This window comes from Silurus aristotelis, assembly GCF_946808225.1.
Source record: "Silurus aristotelis genome assembly, chromosome: 12".
Taxonomy (NCBI): Eukaryota; Metazoa; Chordata; class Actinopteri; order Siluriformes; family Siluridae; genus Silurus; species Silurus aristotelis.
Genome location: NC_139585.1, coordinates 30,242,801 through 30,260,300, shown reverse-complemented (window position 1 = coordinate 30,260,300; position 17,500 = coordinate 30,242,801). Strand labels below are relative to the sequence as shown.

The 17,500-nt window shown below is 44.7% G+C and overlaps 1 protein-coding gene across 2 annotated transcripts in view; it reads right to left on the bottom strand.

The window, feature by feature from the left end:
* Positions 1-17,500, bottom strand: part of waplb (WAPL cohesin release factor b) — a 40,184-nt gene that overhangs the window by 3,214 nt on the left and 19,470 nt on the right. The window contains exons 3-18 of one of the 2 annotated variants that reach the window (XM_083556287.1): positions 15,501-16,152; positions 14,361-14,674; positions 13,052-13,173; positions 10,666-10,761; positions 10,360-10,524; positions 7,341-7,477; positions 7,082-7,193; positions 6,604-6,831; positions 6,009-6,120; positions 5,288-5,385; positions 5,124-5,200; positions 3,430-3,587; positions 3,233-3,348; positions 2,503-2,667; positions 1,499-1,706; positions 1,198-1,286 (exon numbers count right to left, since the gene is read on the bottom strand). In XM_083556287.1, the coding sequence (XP_083412413.1) occupies positions 1,198-1,286; positions 1,499-1,706; positions 2,503-2,667; positions 3,233-3,348; positions 3,430-3,587; positions 5,124-5,200; positions 5,288-5,385; positions 6,009-6,120; positions 6,604-6,831; positions 7,082-7,193; positions 7,341-7,477; positions 10,360-10,524; positions 10,666-10,761; positions 13,052-13,173; positions 14,361-14,674; positions 15,501-16,152 (2,849 nt within the window). The remainder of the gene's footprint in view (positions 1-1,197; positions 1,287-1,498; positions 1,707-2,502; positions 2,668-3,232; positions 3,349-3,429; positions 3,588-5,123; positions 5,201-5,287; positions 5,386-6,008; positions 6,121-6,603; positions 6,832-7,081; positions 7,194-7,340; positions 7,478-10,359; positions 10,525-10,665; positions 10,762-13,051; positions 13,174-14,360; positions 14,675-15,500; positions 16,153-17,500) is intronic. The other variant, XM_083556288.1, reaches the window with a different exon arrangement.

Genomic DNA, 17,500 nt, shown 5'->3' with positions numbered 1-17,500 from the left:
ACTCCTTTCAGCCAATCACAATCCACTATTCACACCTGAACTCCTTCCAGCCAATCACAATCCACTATTCACACCTGAACTCCTTCCAGCCAATCACAATCCACTATTCACACCTGAACTCCTTCCAGCCAATCACAATCCACTCTTCACACCTGAACTCCTTCAGCCAATCACAATCCACTATTCACACCTGAACTCCTTCCAGCCAATCACAATCCACTATTCACACCTGAACTCCTTCCAGCCAATCACAATCCACTATTCACACCTGAACTCCTTCCAGCCAATCACAATCCACTCTTCACACCTGAACTCCTTCAGCCAATCACAATCCACTATTTACACCTGAACTCCTTCCAGCCAATCACAATCCACTATTCACACCTGAACTCCTTCCAGCCAATCACAAGCCACTCTTCACACCTGAACTCCTTCCAGCCAATCACAAGCCACTCTTCACACCTGAACTCCTTCCAGCCAATCACAAGCCACTATTCACACCTGAACTCCTTCCAGCCAATCACAAGCCACTATTCACACCTAAACTCCTTCCAGCCAATCACAATCCACTCTTCACACCTGAACTCCTTCCAGCCAATCACAATCCACTATTCACACCTGAACTCCTTCCAGCCAATCACAATCCACTCTTCACACCTGAACTCCTTCCAGCCAATCACAATCCACTCTTCACACCTGAACTCCTTTCAGCCAATCACAATCCACTATTCACATCTGAACTCCTTCCAGCCAATCACAATCCACTATTTACACCTGAACTCCTTTCAGCCAATCACAATCCACTCTTCACACATGAACTCCTTCCAGCCAATCACAATGACCAGGTTATGCATCTACACAGTGTATTTCCTTGCAAGTGAGTGTAGCAGCTAATCCCATACTCATTTTTTTTTTTTATCTTGACCTTCTGATCACCTTCCACCACTGCAGGTGTATACTGACTGTCCAACCTGTCCATCCCACACACACACACACACACCCTTGATCAGCAGTGTGTAGACATCACAGGAGTTTCCTGTCTGTTGTAGACTTGAATGAGGTTTCTTGAATGAGAACCAGATTTGCTACGTGGATGAAGCAGAAGAGATCAGAAGGACTTGTCATGCAGTTACAGGATCACACACACCTTCCCTGGAGTCACGAAGAACTGCTGAGGCTGTGTGTGTGTGTACTTACAGGGCTTCCCTGGCAGAGACAGCCCAATAGCAGTGCAGTGTACGAGGCCACGATGCTGTCCTCCATGTGCTTCCCTGCATGCTGGAGCGCTACAGAAAGACATTTTAAAAGGTCAAAAGTCACACACACACACACACACACACACACACACACACACACACACACACACACACACACACACACACACACACACACACACACACACACACACACACACACACACACACACACACACACCTGGATAAATGTCACCAGCGGTTGTTATGAATAAGCACTGCATGTGTGTATATTTATTTGTTACCTTTGTTGAGGTCCAGCTCCTCCTCTTCTTCGTCTTTCTTCTTCGTGTCCTCCCCCGTGCCCTTGTCCTCTGACGCCACCCACTGGATCTCACCGGACGTCTCCTGCCACTCCCCGCTCTTGTCCAGGGCCTCAGTGGGCACATCGTTGATGAAGTCATCAGTCTCTGCCTCGGCCAAAACGGCGGCGTGCTCACGCTGGAGGAACAGCTACACACACACACACACACACACACACACACACCAGATTTTACAGTTACATCATGGAGGACACAGTCATCTCACTGAAAACGCTGCATGTTCTTAATGTAGAGTTTTAGTAGGTTGTTAAACCTGCGTAACCTCACAAGCTAAAACTGTAACAGCGCCGTAACCACATCCTCTTCCTGCGGGTTCCACAGGACAGTGAGAGAAACGGCTGTGTTTATGAGAATGTTTCATGTTTATGAAATCAATCCTCACACACACACGGCAGCTCAACGGATCTAACGCACGTCACTACGCACACCTGCACGATAGCTGCTGTTGCTGTTTTGCACAACATTTTGTGTAAATGTTTATTTGTTTACACATTGTACTGTACTGTCATTAGCGACTTTCCTCAACCGAGCCCTAAGTGACATTTTTCCAAGCTGAATATAGCTGAAATTTTAAATCTGTGGTCCAATCAGAAAGCGATTTGCAGCAATAACAGAAAGCTGATTGGCTGTTGGTTTTATTTGTAGTGGTAAAAAAGTGAATTAATAATATATAATTTTTTTTGTGAGACTCTGCAGAAACCCTGGATATGTTGTGTGATGTAGCACCAGAGTTCTGAAGAAACATCTCATTTCACTGTACACTGTCATCTATATATGTGGAATGATAATAATAGCTTGTTGAGCTCTGCTAGTTAAATGATGAGCCATTAATACTATCTAATAGTCTACTTGATGTACTAATCGTGTGTGTGTGTGTGTGTGTGTGTGTATATAAACACACATACACACACACACACTTGACTGACCTTCACCAGTGCAGCGATGGCACTCAGTGAGCCCTCGGTGTTCAGCTCCTCTTTGCCTGACACACATATGGAGTCCCAGGGCTCGCCTCCATCCATCTCCATCTCCACCAGACAGTGTCTGTTCCTTGCACTGTACTCCACCAAGTTGATCAGCAGGCCCAGACCCTTCACACGTGCACACACACACAGTTCTATTTTCACCCTAAAACCTTCATTATTAACCCTTTATTAATTCACTCTAAACGAGCACACACCTGATTGGCTTGTGCTGTATAACGAGCAGAATAACAGTTACATGGATCCTGGTCATTTATTCCACATTCTAATGTGTGTTCTGTATACAATTCCTGAGTTTCACTTCCCAGTACGTTGCTATGACTCACTACTCAACAACACACTAAAAACACCAATCAACACTTGAAGTTTCTATGATTGACAGTAGATGACCCCCTATAAGCCCCACCCCCTAACCACACCCCATTCATCCAATCTTATGTGGTCTATTGTTGCATCACATGACATCCTGACTTCCTCTCACATTAAAGGGAGAAGTTATATGAAGTGAAAAACTTTGTGAGGACGTGTGTGTGTGTGTGTGTGTGTGTGCGCACGTGCGTGTTTGTGTGGGAAAGAGTTGTATGTAGATAAAAAGGTTATGTATTTATTAAATTATATGAATGAATGGATAGATGAATAGATGGATGAATAGATGGATGGATGAGGGACTCACCAGCACTCTGATGTCAAAGCGCTGTTCCTGGGGCAGATACTGAGGAACCCTGAGGACACAGTTCAGCGCAGTGATGATCAGGTCATCCTGCTCACCAGTCTTTGTGCTTCCCCATTCTAAACACACACACACAGGTCAAAAGCTGATTTTTAAATGCATATGCTCACCTGCGCGCACACAGTGTGTATTAAGCTCACCGTTGTCATGTGTGAGGTTGAGCAGGACCCCAATGATGGCTCTCATGCAGTCTTGCACCGCTTTACCCACGCTGCAGTGGGGTGGTGAAGACCCTGACGAGCTCCTGCTTACGTCCCGTCTGTAGCGCTGGATCATGTCCTCACAGTGACGCAGGGCCCTGAGACAGACACACACACACACACACACACACACTATACATTAGGAGCAGAAAATACTAGAAAAAAAACACATCACAACATTCAGGTCGAACAAACTACAAGCAGGGCTGCATTAAAACTTTAAATATTATTAATAATAAAGGAATGCATTAATATTTTATGAGCCATTTTGTTAAAGGTGGTCATTTGGTGTGTGTGTGTGTGTGTGTGTGTGTGTGTGTGTGTGTGTGTGTGTGTGTGTGTCTCTCTCTCTCTCTCTCTCTCTCTCTCTCTCTATCTCTCTCAGGGGACCTTCTATTAAAATATTCATTACACTTTAATCTTGGTTGCTGCACCACAAACAGCCAGAGTAACAAAGTTTGTCCTGTATTGGACCCCGAGTGTGTGTGTGTGTGTGTGTGTGTGTGTGTGTGTGTGTGTGTGTGTGTGTGTGCGCGTGTGTGTGAACACAAGGCCATGTGCTGCTAAACACATGCAGCTTCACATCAGCCGTTACTAAATAACATGATTAGTGTAATAACAAGGTCGTGTTAATGAAGAACAGTGGTAGTAGTGGAGGTCCTAATTAACACAGCAGAGTTTTTCTGGGGGTATACAGAACAATAAGTTCCACATGAGAGTGTGTGTGTGTGTGTGTGTGTGTGTGTGTGCACGAGAGCAGCAGTCTGACCCAGACCACGCTAGAGGGAAGCCGGTGGCTAATTGCATTACCAGCGGAAGAGTTTCTCTAATCGATGTGATGACAAAGAGCTGGTTCTATATATGGAAACGTGCTCAGTGAAAACTGTAGAAAATCCAGAGAACCGGCTCGTCTCCGCCTCCGTCTGTATTTAGAGGTCATTTCCATGTGTCGGAATAAAGCGTGGAAAAGTGCGACCTGCTTAATTATTCTCAACACTGAATTCAAGGCTGCAGTAAACCCAAATCTCAGATCGAATAAGGTGAAAATTTCATCTTCTCTCCCACACACACACCTGTTTTTGGGAAACACAGTAATCAGTAAGCAGACAGACTTTATAACCTTCTGCTACACAACTCATTACACTTCCATGAGCAATGTGCCGTGTTTAATATAGAAGTCCAGAGACGGAGAAGAAATCCACACACACGTCTTACAGCTATTATAGAAGATATGATCAAAAGGTATGAACCTGCTAAAACATAGCTGAAGCCTCCTGCTCAAACCCACTGTCCTGATCACCATGGTGTAGGACAATCGATTACTGGGACACCTTCACACCAGACTGGATTAGTGTATTTATTTTCATCATGGCCAGTAGAGAGTGAAGTGAAGTTGTTCAGTATTTGCACAAAACCGCTCTGTAGCTCCACTGAAAAGTTTATAATGAACCTCGGGGAGCTGAAACCCAGACATTCCGTAAACAGGAGCAGAATCACTCAAACACAGTGGATATCTGGCACGGAGGAACCTTGGCAAGCTCGTCCGCATAGTTCCTGCCGGGCTTTTTAGACGAAGCAGCAAACTCTGCTGTGTGTGTGTGTGTGTGTGTGTGTGTGTGTGTGTGTACCCCTACTTGGCTGAAGAGACGATGAGTTGGGAGTCTTTGTAGGCGATCAGGTAGGCCTGATTCTCCGAGTTGTGCACGGTGACCTGCAGAAGGAAGCATACAAAATTACAAATAAAAACACATATTTCCGTCACTTTCTGACGGCACGTGTTTAGAAGCGTGTTACTTACACTGTCCAGAACACGCAGACATCTCTCAGCCCCCCACAGAGAGGCCACCAGGTTCTCCTTATCATCCTCACAGCTTAGGTTCTCCACACACTCTTTCACTGTGGAAGGGGTTTATAATAACAGCTGTCACACACACACACACACACACACACACACACTGCAGCCCGCTATAACCTCTGCAGATTACTTTATCGCTGCGCACACACGCTGTAATTTATTCACGACGACGCGCATGTCGGTCACACCCAGACGTGCAGGAGGTCAAGATTTACCGTCAGTGCAAGAAAATAAATAAAATCAGCCAGAGAGCCAAGTGCTGCTGTGTGTGTGTGTGTGTGTGTGTGTGTGTGTGTGTGTGTGTGTGTGCAATAATGAAGGACTTATTTAAAATATTACAGTTAGAGAGGTGGCTCTGATCCGATACTCAGATTAAAGGCTGATCGGGTTGATAAAAGGCTGAAAGAAGAACACATGGGATGTGAGGGGATGTGGTGGTGTAACGGAACACAGACGGGAGTTCAGTTTGGAAAAGACGGCTATGGAACTGGAAACGTTTGGACAGAAAGAGAACTGCTCACACCTTGTTTTCACTGGTAGATGATGAGAGGTCGGGGAGGTCACTGTTTTGACACCGTTACGGAGATTACTTTCATTTAAACGGACATGAAAGTAATCCCCCCCCGAAAAAAATAAATAAATAAATAGAAAATAAAACACACACCTTTATCCACAATATGGTCGAGTCCTCCCAGTAACCGCAGCTCCTCCTTAAACCAGTCTCCAGCTCTTTTTGACGTTAGTGACAACAGCGTTTCCATTGCCAGATGGCCCGTCTGTACACACACACACACACACAGTACTAATGTGCAGGATGTGAATGTACAGGACATTATTGAAAGATCATGTTATGAGAGCATTACTCCACACTGCAGTAGAGCTCTGGATTGTGATTGGTCACAGGTGTTGATTAATTGTCTAACAGTCACTCTCTCAGTAGTGCATATTTATATAACTCTGCTCATTCTGCTGCATTCTCGTCTCTGGATGTTTTTTAAAGCTCCGCCCTTAAACACAGCTACAATCTGAGGTTTAAAAAGATGTTCTTTGTTTAGAGGCTCGGCCTGTGTTTACCTTCAGCTTAAATAACTCGAGCCACATCATTACTTCTCCAGAAACTTTACTGTTATTCAATATTTATTACATAATATACGTTTATAAAGGACGTTTGGCTGCACTTCTAAAGCACCTGTTACTATGATGACCTGTATGTAGGTAAATAAACTACATGTAAAGAGATCAGAAGCAGCTGTTGGTACCGTGATGTTCTCCAGGTCCAGGTGCTTGTTGTGCACCGTCTCACACAGCTTGCGGATCCGCTCCTTTACTTTACTCATCTCTTTGGCGGAGAGCTGGCTGTCTGCTGTTTTGTCCTGCTCGAGCTCCAGCAGGCGGATCATCAGCTCCAGACTGGCCCGGTCCAGGTCCATGTTTAGACGGTCCCGACTCAGGATGTACATGAGAGACGCTGTGCATAGAGCGAGGTTCTGAGCGAGAGAAAAACGGGATATGATATGTGAGGAAGGAAACATGAGCAGGAGAGTGGGATTACAGGACCGGGATTTGTTTATAATAATGTTGTTTAATCGCGTTGTTTTCTGTTAACGGTGAAATGTGTATTCTGTCGCTTGTGGTAGTTTGCTCACTGGTAGAATCGGCTCTAGAGTTCATCAGCATTAGAGGAAACACAGATACAGTACTGGTGTGTGAGTGTGTGTGTGTGTGAGAGAGACTTACGGGGAGATGGGGGGCATCACTAAGGGTCTTAAAGACTTGTGCCACTTTGCCCCGGGCCCTCAGGTGCATGCGGAAGCTAGGCAAAGCACAGCGTGTCGCCAGGCTGATAACACTGCAGAGAGAGAGAGAGAGAGAGAGAAAGAGAGAGAGAGAGAGAGAGAGAGAGAGAGACACACCCCATCAGTTAAATTAACCATTAGCTTTCAGCATCATACATCATCCTGTCATGCTGGAGGTGTGAAAGTCTCTCTCTCGTTACCTGAGGCAGCGAGTGTTGAGAGGCTGGCCGCTCTTCAGGCCTGTAGCCAGGTACTCGAAGTCGTCCGTGAACTCCTGGTTCTCTCCGAACTCCACTACGTCGTTGAAGTGCTTTACGTGCTGCACCACCGTATATAACTGCAGATGGAGGATTAATATTCAGAACTCCTTCTCAGAGACACCACTTCATCACACTCACACACACACGCGCGCGCAGTAAGGTTTTATTAGGTGATACGCTTCTACTCCAAGTGAAGAGCCATTCTGAGATCTACTGCACTGAACGCGCACATTTGCAGCATAGCTGCGCTGTAACTCACTCACAGCATCCTGAATACGAAAGGAACCCATTTCTTTACGATCATATATTCAGCGTTAGAGCGTAAACTGCTCCGAGTGTGTTAAACCCTGTTCACATGGGATTCAATGAGGGTCTTTCCTGTTCGACTACGGCGATTCAGGCACGTCAGAGTTCCTCTCAGTCCTCTACCCACACTACTCTTAGAGTAAACCTATGAGACCCATGTAGATGCACGTGTCCGTGAACTTCTACACAGGTGCCACACGTTGCAGGGTTCCGACCCAGTTTTCCACTTTAAACTCCGACTTTTTCCAAACTCAAAACCACAAACTTTAATTTAACATGTTTAAATTCCACCTAGAACAAGTGACATTACAAAGCATGACGATACGCTCGGTCAGACGCCATGCTGTGAACACCAGAGTTCTGTCGAAAATGCAACCCACTAGAAAAACTCATTTTACTGTTGATCAAATGCCGATTTACGACGACTGGATACAAGATTTTTTTCAACCGAAATGCCAAATAAAACTCATTATACTGAGGTAACTTCAGCTTTTACCATCAGAGCTACAAACAATCAAGCACAATAACAACAACAAGCATATCTATTAAACCTAAAGATACATTACATGCCAGATTTGGATTTCATGCTACAGATTATATACACTGAAATATGTGTCAAAAAAACATATCGTGAAGCACAGAATAAAGATTACAGATCATTAGTGCTGTACTGCTGTTTAAATTGTGATTTTATCCGGGCTGTGGGTTAAACACAACCTTATCATGTAGAATACAGTGAGGAAAATAAGTATTTGAACACCCTGCTATCTTGCAAGTTCTCCCACTTAGAAATCATGGAGGGGTCTGAAATTGTCATCGTAGGTGCATGTCCACTGTGAGAGACATAATCTAAAAAAAAAAATCCAGAAATCACAATGTATGATTTTTAAACTATTTATTTGTATGATACAGCTGCAAATAAGTATTTGAACACCTGAGAAAGTCAATGTTAATATTTGGTACAGGAGCCTTTGTTTGCAATTACAGAGGTCAAACGTTTCCTGTAGTTTTTCACCAGGTTTGCACACACTGCAGGAGGGATTTTGGCCCACTCCTCCACACAGATCTTCTCTAGATCAGTCAGGTTTCTGGCCTGTCGCTGAGAAACACGGAGTTTGAGCTCCCTCCAAAGATTCTCTATTGGGTTTAGGTCTGGAGACTGGCTAGGCCACGCCAGAACCTTGATATTCTTCTTACAGAGCCACTCCTTGGTTATCCTGGCTGTGTGCTTCGGGTCATTGTCATGTTGGAAGACCCAGCCTCGACCCATCTTCAATGCTGGAAGGAGGTTGTTCCCCAAAATCTCGCAATACATGGCCCCGGTCATCCTCTCCTTAATACAGTGCAGTCACCCTGTCCCATGTGCAGAAAAACACCCCCAAAGGATGATGCTACCACCCCCATGCTTCACAGTAGGGATGGTGTTCTTGGGATGGTACTCATCATTCTTCTTCCTCCAAACACGTTTAGTGGAATTATGACCCAAAAGTTCTATTTTGGTCTCATCTGACCACATGACTTTCTCCCATGACTCCTCTGGATCATCCAAATGGTCATTGGCAAACTTAAGACGTGCCTGGACATGTGCTGGTTTAAGCAGGGGAACCTTCCGTGCCATGCATGATTTCAAACCATGACGTCTTAGTGTATTACCAACAGTAACCTTGGAAACGGTGGTCCCAGCTCTTTTCAGGTCATTGACCAGCTCCTCCTGTGTAGTTCTGGGCTGATTTCTCACCTTCCTTAGGATCATTAAAACCCCACGAGGTGAGATCTTGCATGGAGCCCCAGTCCGAGGGAGATTGACAGTCATGTTTAGCTTCTTCCATTTTCTAATGATTGCTCCAACAGTGGACCTTTTTTCACCAAGCTGCTTGGCAATTTCCCCGTAGCCCTTTCCAGCCTTGTGGAGGTGTACAATTTTGTCTCTAGTGTCTTTGGACAGCTCTTTGGTCTTGGCCATGTTAGTAGTTGGATTCTTATTGATTGTATGGGGTGGACAGGTGTTTTTATGCAGCTAACGACCTCAAACAGGTGCATCTAATTTAGGATAATAAATGTAGTGGAGGTGGACATTTTAAAGGCAGACTAACAGGTCTTTAAGGGTCAGAATTCTAGCTGATAGACAGGTGTTCAAATACTTATTTGCAGCTGTATCATACAAATAAATAGTTTAAAAATCATATATTGTGATTTCTGGATTTTTTTTTTTTAGATTATGTCTCTCACAGTGGACATGCACCTACGATGACAATTTCAGACCCTCCATGATTTCTAAGTGGGAGAACTTGCAAAATAGCAGCGTGTTCAAATACGTATTTTCCTCACTGTATATGGTATTGAATACAGCTCTCAGTGCACGTTCACACACACACACACACACACACACACACACACACACTCTGAATACAGCTCTCAGTGCACGTTCACACACACGGCTGTTATGGGTATGCAGAGCGAGATGATGTTACTGAGGTCCTTGAAGCCTGAACAATAGACAGGAATAGCCTGTTTATAGATTAAAGAGAAAACCGGATATATGAGGTGCAGAATAAAGGGGTTTGGTGCTCCGTCTCCCTCCGTCTCCCTCCCTCCCTCCCTCTCTCTCTTCCTCTCCCTCTCCCCCTCTCCCCCCCCTCCCTCCCTCCCTCACCTCCTTGTGCTCTTTCCGGCATTTCAGTGCAGTGACGATGTCCTGGTAAGGCTCTGTGGGCACAGTGACCGACTTGGTGACTTTGGGCGGCGGGGGCGGAGTCTTGAACACGCCATCATCTCCTTTATGAGAGTTCGACTCTTTACTGCTACCAGAGGAAGACGCCTGAATGAGGAAGAACAAAAGAACAGGTATGAGCAGAAGAGACACACACACAGCTTTCAGAGTAGGAGAGAGCATTTACAACAGTGAAATAAACACTGAACATCTACACAGAGGAAACAGGTGTGTGAGTGAGTGTCTGACCGGAGCAGCCTGTGATGCAGAAGGAGGAGGAGGAGGCAGCTCTTCAGCTTCTGGTTGGTTCCAGTGTCTTGCATTATACACAGCTTTAGTAGGAGACTGCAAACACACACACACACACACACACACACACAAATTTTATATGCAATAGAATAGGAATGAGAAGGGAATAACGCTGTGCTCCATCATACTTTGCAGTCCGCACACATGTACTTCTGCATTTTACACCTCACAACCAAAACAATAACGTGGGTTACATACAGTCTGGACGCCACACACAGCTTCTTGAACAACCAATCAATCACCAAAACTCCACCCCACAACAGCATCAGACCATGGATTAGTGTGAGGCCTAAACCCAGCATACAGTCAAGCAGCTCTTGAACATTTCGCCTCAAAATCCATCCAAAGTCCTGAAACTGGTGCAAAACTATTTACAATTAGAAAAATGAAGAATGTCTTACTTTTCCCAGTGATTATAGAGGAATGTGAGATCATTCATTTCTGATGTGAGGACATCATCTCCATTATTCTATTCAGTTCAGTTATATTTGTGTAGCCCTTTTAACAGTGGACATTTTCCCAAAGCAGCTTCACAGAGATAGAGAGGTTAAAAAGTTGAAATGTACAGGTTTATCACCCATAAGTTTGTTCCTCAGAAGTTTATCCCTAATGAGTGAACCAGTGGTGACTGTCAAAGGAAAAACTCAGACTTAAGGAGGAAGAAACCTTTAAAGGAACCAGACTCAAAAAGAAACCCATCCTCATTACTGAATGTCCATTCATTACAGTTCCATCATTATGAGGTGCGCTGTTCAGTGATGGGTGCTGAAATGCAGAACTGTCCACGTAACCTCTGGTCCTGAACCATAGAAGCAGAGTGCTGATATTATTACAGTAAAAAAACATCTGCAAACCTAACCCTAACCCTAACCCTAACATCTGCAAATGTTCTTGAGTTGCTCAGTAACTTGATAGATCTTCAGGCTGTTGATGTGGAATCCCTCTTTCCCTTTCAAAATATTTAGAATAGATTTTACAATAGAAGTGTTTCTGATTATCATACACACTGTCATGTACACACACTGTGCAAGATCTAAGAGGCCTTGGAGTATTTTTAAACAAATTTGGGGTAAAATACTATCCGTGGCAACCCTGTGATGATCAGTCGTGCTGCACTAGAGTAAGTGTGTGGCAGTGTGACTCCTGCCCCAATGGGCCTCTATTAGCACTTGCAGTTCCCATGTTTAGGCACTAGGAGCAGTAATAACTCGAGTGGGCTAATACACATCTAAAAGTTTCCTTTCTGAAGTCTGAAGGTCACTTCGGGTGCTAAGAATGAACAGTAATCTGAATGTTTATTTTTAATTAGAATGAGACACACAAAAGGATTAATTCGGCAGGATAAACACAGACAGTTGCCAGCTCTTGTAGAACACACTCCAAGGATTAAAAGCGAATCAATAAATAAATGAAACAAAGCTAACTCTTAACACCTTCAGCATTAACACAAACATAAAGCTCCACATACTTTAAGATACACACTGGAGCTAAAGGACTTTTTTTTCTCCATCCCAGAATCTATTATTTTTCCTCATCTAGTCTCTAAATGAGCCTCTAATTAAAACTCATTAAGGAGGCCCTGTGTCCTCCTGCCTCATTTGAATGTGCTGAGCTCAGAGGTCATTAAGTGTGAGGAGGAGGAGAAGAAGAGCATGAAGGAGGAACTGATACAAGCCAGAACAGATCAAACAGCAGGAGCTGACTGGAGATGAGCAGCCAAGTAAGGCACAATGAGGTCAATGGAGGGGAGAGAAGAACAACCTGGCAACCGGAGTGGGATTTACACCCTGTAGACCTGCAGCTGGGTTATTAAACACTGACGGAGAGGGGCCGAAGAACGACTTGGCCCCACAAGCGCCGCTCCGTGGGAGTCTGATTTCATTTGCACTAATTAACTAGCTCTCTTCTAGTGCCATTTGTGGGACTGCAGTGATTTGGAACGAACCCAAATTTTTATCCACATCTGGTCAAGAAGGTTTAGAGTTAGCCCTTTTTCCATACTGCCACAGGCACCATTACACAAACATGCCAGAAACCATTTAGATATTTATAAAAAAATTAATCAAATCAATCAATCTGCCCCCTAGTGGATACTCCAGCGAAACAAGGACGGCGATGCAAGAGAAGAACCGGTGAAGCATGTGATTGTTTCCCGTCTCAGCGGTTTTTAATAGTATTTATGTAACGTGAAATTCTCAGGTACATTTGCAGGTCAATTACCGGCTAAAGTTCAATCACCTGCACAACAACACGGCAAACACATCGAACAGAAGAAAATAAAGATCAATTATTATGGGTGCACAATCAACAAATCTGAAAGCCTTACCCGTTTAGGTCCACTGAAGATCCTCCTACTGCTCTCCTTGGCTTTCTCATGAGCTTTGACCTGAGGCCTCTTCGGTGCTTCAGAGACGGTGCACAAGTTCACCTCCGGCATCTCCAGAGGATCTTCAATTCAACACGAGAAATTATATATATATATTTAAAGAGAAAGGAAAAGAAAAGAGAAAAGAGAGAGAAAGAAAGAAGGAAAGAAGGAAAGAAAGAGAGAAAGAGAGAAAGAAAGAAAGAAAGAAAGAAAGAAAGAAAGAAAGAAAGAAAGAAAGAAAGAAAGAAAGAAAGAAAGAAAGAAAGAAAGAAAGAAAGAAAGAAAGAAAAGAAAAAGAAGTTTGTACTTCCCAGAGGAGCTCCGTCACAGACCCCAAAAAGGGAAATGATCAAAAATGTACTTATATATTAATTTGTTTGTTTATTGGTGGTGTTCCTGGTTTCGGTGGTTAAACTGAGTAAGTGATTAAATAGGCAGAAATGAAACGGGTTTAAAACAGAATAGATTAAACACACTCCCCTTTTGAGAGAAATTCTGTAGAAAAGCGATAAACACAGGAGAATCCATCTCTCCAGTGTGTCTTATAAAACAGACTCAACGGCAGGAAGTTTCATTTCTCACATGCACCGTACGAGTCGTGTTTCCAGTTCCAGTGACACTGCGCTCAAAAAGTGAAGCGGAGACTAAACAAACTTGCGGTCGGCACTTAAGGTGTTGGTGAGAAAACTTTAACGATGTTCTGCACGTAAAAGAAGGAGTGCATTCAGTACACGTGTGCACCGAACTGAAAGTCCTGTAGTGAACCAGCTCAGTGTGAATGCGTGTACTGTTACACCCAGAACACACATTAACACATACATTATATACACATTATATATATTCTTACTAAAGATCAATCACAGGAACAAAAAAGTGCTAAAGAGAGCAATGGGTAATGAGCCCTGAGATAATGGATAAACACACACACACACACTTTAATCTACAACACAATAAATAGCTGTTAGAAATGTCCAGGCAATAATCTCAGTGATGTGTTTGGATCAATCTTAATTAGAGCGTTCACTGTGAATGTTTAGAGTAATTTGAGATGTGAAATTAAGAGTTAATGGTGTGTAAACTCACATTAGGGGTGTAAACCTCACATCTGGATTCAGAATGATGGAGTCTGATCTGATATATATGATATGATTAAGTCTAGTCAGATCGATCCTGTATTTAGGATCTGAGGTAGGCCTAGTGGAGGATCATTATAGCTCTAGATAGTGTGTGTGTGTGTGTGTGTGTGTGTGTGTGTGTATACACTGACCTCGCTTGAGGCCAAGTTTCTGACCTGTGCTACTGTTCTCCTGAGATGCTTTAGGTGGAGAAAAGTCCACACTAGCCACTTCAGGAACTTCCTCCGGTGCAGAACCCATCCTCCTGGTCTTCCTCGGCTTGTCCTCTTCCTCCTCCCCTTCACTGTCGCTGTCGCTCAGCTCGTCAAAGCCGAAGTATTTGATCTTGTAGTTGGAGCCGCCCGAGGAGGCGGCGTCTCCTTCTGTGGAGGAAGCCTCTCCGTCGTCGAAGCCGAACAGATCCAGCTTGTTCTCCTTTTTGGTCTTGCTCTGTGTAGATCTGGACCTGGTACGAGTGACAGAAACACACCTCAGTGAGCACCGATTGGTCAGAAAGGGAATAATTTAGTGTCTATTAGGGTTTCGCATCTTGATGGATATCCAACGCTACAATACATTAAAGCCACACATGAAGCAGCTTCCAATCGGATCTTAACTTGTATTGGATTCATGGAATCATAAGAAGAAGAAACAATTCCTACGTTGCTGCTCCTCTAACTTCATTTCACTTGTTCTTTGTCCAGTAGCAGTAGACAGATCTGCAGCAAGCCTTCCACTCTTCTCTTTATTTGATTGTGCTGTAGATGTTTAATAGGATTGAGATGGACACTGGGTCTTTCCTGTAGAAAAGCTTTAACACTTTAACATTGTTCATCCTGAACAATGGCTTCTTCACCACTGAACCCGTTGTCTATCGGCATGAGAAACAATATTTCAGAGCACACCTGTGCTGTAGCCCACGGTAATGAGTGCCATCTCCTCCATCACTTTTCTCCGTATCACCACCACTCCACAACCACTCGTCTTTATCCCGCCACGACCTGTTTATTTCTGTCCAGGTGTTAATGCAGGTTTCCTCCACGTAAATCCCTCTCAAACGTACCCACACTCATTTAATCTTTTGTCTCTTGTAGAACACTCGTTTAATATTTTCCTGATACAGTTTCAGCTCTTGTACAAATCGTGTTCTCAGTGAGTTTAATTTTTGGAGATGGAATAATGTAATTGTGGTGACTGTGTTGTGTTTCCCAGGGGATGCGACAGGTGTGTGTGAGACAGGCGTGTGTGAGACAGGCGTGTGTGAGACAGGCGTGTGTGAGACGTGGCGTTACCTGGCTGGTTTGGTTTCAGGCTCGGTTTTCTTCCTCAGTCTTCCTGCCTCATCTGGATCGGCAGCCTGGGTGCTGGGCGTGTACTCCTCCATACCTCGCTCCATGGAGTCCTGAATGGTGACGTTGCAGGCGGACATGCTGGACGGGTGCAGGACCGTGTAGTCCCTGGTCCTGCCCCGGCTCTTACCCTCTCCGTCTGTGGTTTTTGCGGCTCCCGCTCCGTCAGTGTTCGACATGCCCCCGAAGGCGGATGGCTTGCTTTTGTTGGGTCTGCGGTACGTCCTGCAGTTGGAGGTCCTGAGCAGGGGCTGAGAGTGGTCTTCTGATTCTGATGGCTCTGCGGGGAGCTCCACGTCTCCGTGGCCGACCTCGGTGATGCGGGTCTCGGTTAAGGGTTTTGTCAGAAGACTACTGCTGCTGGAGGTCCACGTGCTGGATGGAGGATCTCTGGGTGCTAAAAGCGGCGACGTAGAGCGGGACCCCAGTCCCACGATAGCGCCCCACGCGTCGAACGAATCCTTGTCTTCGGATTTTTCTGACTTCAGAGCGGTGGTCTGGGCTAGCGGCTTGCGGTCGCTCTCTGAAGCGTTTTTGTACCACGAGTAGCTGTGTCGCTCCATGCTCTCACAGCTGGACCAGCTGTGGGTTTTGCCTGAAAAGAGACAGACATGGAACAACCATTAACACACACATTAATATAAACCTGGACATTAAACATTGCAGCACCGTCATTTAATTCACCTGCTTCAATAAACATAAAAACAAGAAACATAAGCCTCAGTCTCTGTACAGGATCACAGCCCCTCAGAGAGAGAGAGAGAGAGAGAGACAGACACACACACACACACACACACACACACACACACACACACACACACACACACACACACACACACACACACACACACACACACACAGCCAGCCTTTAATGATGACCCTAGCCGGTCGGAACATGTCGTCAGTGCGCTCCTTGAAAACAGGAGAAACGGATTTGAGGGCAAAGCAACTGCAAATCTGTTCAAGCTGTAAAAATAGAGCTGAGTAACACACCTCAGAGGTCAGAGCTTAAGTGTAGCTGTCATGAGGAAAAAACTAAACAAAACAACAATTACTGCCCCGGGAGTCAAAACAGAGTGCAGGAGAGGCGGTCTGACTCACTCACGCTGAACAACAGCCTGCCGCTCTACACAATCCCGCCGCACTGACGTCCGATATCTCAGCTCAACTGCACGACGTGGCAGGAGAAGTGGTTTTGTGCACAAACTAGACATGAAGGAGGTTTTATCTACACATACAGCTAGCATTTCAGGTTCCATTGTTAGAGGAAAACCCTGAAAACTGTTCGCAGAACAGATCAAAAAGGTCCAGGACTACCTTTAGAACACACCAACAGCCGGTGGCACGAGGCTGCACGCAGTCACAGGGAGCACCGACCTACAGGGCGCTGTATTGCTGTGTAAGGGGACAAACTTTTTGACACCACCTCGTGTGTATATAGATAATGCTTGGGGAATAGTGATTAAGTTTAAGATTTACAATCACACTCTTAATATCACCCAGGTGAGGATGAGGTTCCCCTTTTGAGTCTGGTTCCTCTCACGGTTTCTTCCTCATACCATCTAAAGGAGTTTCCTTGCCACAGTTGCCCCAGGCTTCATCATCAGGGATAAACACACATCCTTCACTTATATTTACATCTGTTATTATTATTGTGTATTATTGTTATGGACGTGTTCTGTAAAGCTGCTTTGAGACCATTGTGAAACGCTCTTGAAATAAACTTGAACTATGAATCGGACGGCGTCGAGCATTAAGCAGCTTAACATAGGATGCAAACGTCCTGATTTCCTAAAGACAGGGATAATATTTTACTAGATGAAATCCTTCGGAGCTTATTAAACACCCTGAGCCTTCGAGCACCGACTCTGTGCAGCAGCTGAAGCGGAAAGGTTCGGCTCGTATTTCTATACACTGATATACTGACTGTATAGAATACACAC